General features: G+C 41.9%; 1 protein-coding gene across 1 annotated transcript; it reads right to left on the bottom strand.

Moving 5' to 3' along the window:
* Window positions 1-769: 769 nt before the first annotated feature.
* Window positions 770-1,471, bottom strand: LOC112184946. The gene has a single exon (XM_024323168.1). The coding sequence runs from the start codon at window positions 1,469-1,471 to the stop codon at window positions 770-772; it is 702 nt and encodes a 233-aa protein (XP_024178936.1).
* Window positions 1,472-3,975: the final 2,504 nt, after the last annotated feature.

Below are 3,975 nucleotides of genomic sequence, written 5' to 3'. Positions count from 1 at the left end.
AACAATTTGATCAGGCAAGCCGGTCACCATTTTCTTTTGAGAAAGAGTCTTTAACCCATTGAAGTTCAAATGGCCATAGCGAAAATGCCAAAGCCATGTAGGATCATTCATCTTTGTCACAAGGCAAGTATACACACTCTTGATGTGTAGTGGGAACAATCTGTTTGGAGTCATTTTGACATGAGCAATCACACCCCTTCTTGGATCATAAATTTCACATGCTCCACCTCTGATTGTAGCAATATACCCTTTCTCTTGCAGCTGTCCAATACTTAGTAAATTGATTTTCAAATCAAGAATAAAAAAAACATTTGAAATAGTCTCAATGTTGTCTTCCTTAGTCCTGATTTGAACATCACCCTTTGCCATAACATTAACAGTAGAATGATCCCCAAAACTCACAGTAGTACGAAAATCTTCATTTAAATTTGAAAAGAATGACTTGTTACCGCACATATGATTGCTGCAACCTGTGTCTAGATACCATATGTCTGGTGCAAACTCATTCTCCTTGATATGAAACACCATCGATCAAGAGTGTTTCTTATTCATTCTTCTCAGCAAAATTAAACTTCTCTTCCTTTTCTTTGTTACCAGGCAACTTGGTGAAGCATTCAGATTGAAAGCGACCAATCTTGTGACATCTGAAGCACTAAATATTAGACTTATCAAAGTGATCACGACCTCTACCTCGACCTTGTGACATATCTTCATATCTGAAATTCTGCGGCTGTCTGCTTCCATCTCTATATCCTCGACCTCCTCTTCCTCAGTCTCGACCTTGGCCTCTTCCTCTTGAACTTGAGGATTCAGCAAAGGTGGAAACATTCAATGCTTGTTCTTCAGTTGTAGTACTGCTCCGATTCAGCTTCTGCTCATGTACCAACAAGGAACTCTGCAGCTCATCAATGGAAAGTTCATCTACATCGTTTGATTCTTCAATTGAACATACGATATAGTCAAACTTTGGTGTCATTGATCGAAGAATCTTCTCAACTATGGTGACATCAGTCATTGAATCACCTTGCAGCCTCATCTTGTTTGCAATTGCCATTGTTCTTGAGAAGTACTCATTCACAGACTCTCCCTGCTTCATTTGGAGAGTCTCAAAATCCCTGCGTAAAGCTTGAAGCTGAGAACGCTTGACTTTCACTGAGCCCTTGTACTTCTTCTTCATTGAATCCCAAATCTCCTTGGAAGTGTCTTTCTTGAGTATGGTCTCAAGAATGGTACGATCGATTGCCTGGAACAAATAGTTCTTCACCTTCAAATCCTTCAGGCTCAACTCATCTAGTTTCCTTTGTTGTGCTTCTGTCATTGTTGCTCCACTTTCCGGTTCGACGAAACCGGTTTCCACAAGACTCCAATACTCCTTGGATCTTAGGAAATTCTCCATTAGCATGCTCCAATGGTCGTAGTGACCATCAAAGCGAGGGATTGCAAGCTGCACAAAATTGTTGTCTGTTGCCATTGTTCTTGCTGCTGCAAGTGAGAAAGAGGACAATAAGCTAGCTGGAATTCAACTTCATTCGACTTCATTCAACTATTTAAATACAACGTACTGATTACAACTTTTATAGGAAGAACTATAGTTTACCAAACATATACATGCTTTTAACGAAGTAGAATCGGACGAGAACCCTAGCCGCAAACTCTAGAGCGCCTTCGCAAGCTACCCTCTTCCTCAGCCTTGTAGCTCGTCCGACTACGCCACCATGCCGAGCGAGCCTCTGGCTTGCAGGTATGTGCTGTGTGGTCGGACAGGACTAGTTTTTTCTTCTAGACTGTCTCTGGAGGAGTGATCGAGCCCTGAATCCGGATTGGTCATCAGATCGTTTCGATTTGGTTACCGGGCTGGTGAGGGGATCTGAAGCTTTTGGCGATGGCAGGAAGCTTGAGGGATGCAATCTGGTGTGATCTTGATTTGGATGAGGATAGGCTCACCTGCAGGGGATGGCTGTGTGGACTGGTTTTGGCGACGGGATGCGTCTGGTTCGGCTGGTCGAGGTGTGCTGATGGAGCGGTCTTCCGGTGTGCTACGGAGACGGTGACTTCGGTGGATATCAGGGGCGGCTTCGACGGCATTTTGGCTCGTGGTGCTGGTGCTTGGCTCGTCGTCAGGGTTTTGGGCTGGTCATGGTGGATGGGTTTGGTGTTTGGGCTTTGTCCTTGGGCTAAGTCATGTGGTCATGTAGGCTGGTCTTTCTTTTCTTGTCTTGCTTTTCTAGTGGACCTAGGGGCTTTTGCCTATTCTAGTATATTTCTCTAGTTGCCTAGCATTTGTTTTAGAGTCTGGTGCTATGTAAGTTAGCTTCTCTAATTGTACACCAATTGAGGTCTCTAGGCGAGTAGGGTTGCTATAGCAAGAACTTGGATAGTTTGGGTTTTGAGCATTTAGCTAGGCACTTTAATAAGTGTGCGCATCTGTTTACAATGAGGGTCACCTGTCATATGTTTGGCGTCTTGTGCCATTCGAATTCTGTTGGTATGAGACAACCTATGATGTACGTGCCTTCTGGCCATGGATAAGTAATGAAATTATCTATTTCTAAAAAAACTTTTATAGGAAGAACTAAAAACAAACTTAGCTAAGAAACAGGAGTCAACCAACTCCATGACTCTACACTCCACTATCAGAGTACTCCTAAAGAATTGGGATTCACCTATCCTATATCAGCTGACTTCCTACAGAATAGGACAACCAATGACTTATTCAAAAACAGTAAAAAACAATTAAACAAACTTTATCAAAAGTAACATGCCCTAGGCCCAGCGGAAGCCAAAGCGGAAGCAGAAGGGAAAGAAGAAAATAGTCCTCTCGGATGGCGGCGTACGTTGCATGAACGGCCTCGTTTCGACTTCCACGTTCCTGATTTCATCTGTGAAATACTGTCCTGGCTTCCGGTCAAATCTCTATTACGATTCCGGCGCGTATGCAAGTCATGGCGTGCTTTAATCTCCAGTACTTGTTTCGTTAACAAGCATATGAGACACGCAGCTGACACCAATAGATTACAGGTCCTTGAGTATATTCCTAAGGTATGTTGTGCCGGCGGAGTCCATAAACCTGAATCGAAGGTTACAAATCACAGTGAGCCTGATTTGAAGGTTGCAAGCACAAAGGTTGATGTACCAAGATGGTGCTCTGCTGACGTATTTTCTCTTAGCCTTAGTCGCAGTGATACGATGACACACTACTAGCAAAACGGGCAACTCACACAGATTTAAATCTGTGTGAAATACTACCATTTCACACGGATATCAGTGTGTAAAGGGCTTTACCTACAGTGCAGCTACGGATTGTTTTTCGGTTGCCTTCGGAGGGGGCGCTAATGCTCTACTCACACGGTTTTGGGAGTCCGTGTGAAATTTTTTGTGGGTCCCACTTGTTTTCCAAAATTATAAATGATATTTTGATATCCTAATCAGTGTGAAATATATGTCTAACTCACACAGATGTCAGTGTGAAATATATTCCTAACTCACACAGATTTCAGTGTGTAAGAGTGGTGATATTAAAAAAAAAAGCTTGGTGCTAAATTATTACAGAATAATTTTTTTTAATATACAATTCCATTAATCAGAATCCAAACAGTAACATAATTCACAACCCAATCAATATTGTACCCACGACTAACTAAATGTCATTTCCATCAGAAATTAATACTGGAAACAAAAAATCTCAACCATATATTGATCAATTTACTCCAATTATCTGAGACAAGTTCCCTCTATAAACTTGTCTTCTTACAGAAAATAAAGAGGAAACCTACTCTTCATTAGCACAATGTCTGCTGCCTCAATTGCAATGTTAGTGCCAACACCAATTGTCATTCCTACATCTGCCGCCACAAGTGCTGGTGAGTCATTGATGCCATCTCCCACCATCGCCACAATATAGCCTGAAGCCTATGAATAAGATATTTGAAGTTTATAACCTGTTAGCATAAGTGCATAACTAACATAAACATGAAT

Source organism: Rosa chinensis, chromosome 2, assembly GCF_002994745.2.
Source record: "Rosa chinensis cultivar Old Blush chromosome 2, RchiOBHm-V2, whole genome shotgun sequence".
Taxonomy (NCBI): Eukaryota; Viridiplantae; Streptophyta; class Magnoliopsida; order Rosales; family Rosaceae; genus Rosa; species Rosa chinensis.
Note: the sequence above shows the minus strand (reverse complement) of the source record. Positions and strands in the feature narration are given on the sequence as shown.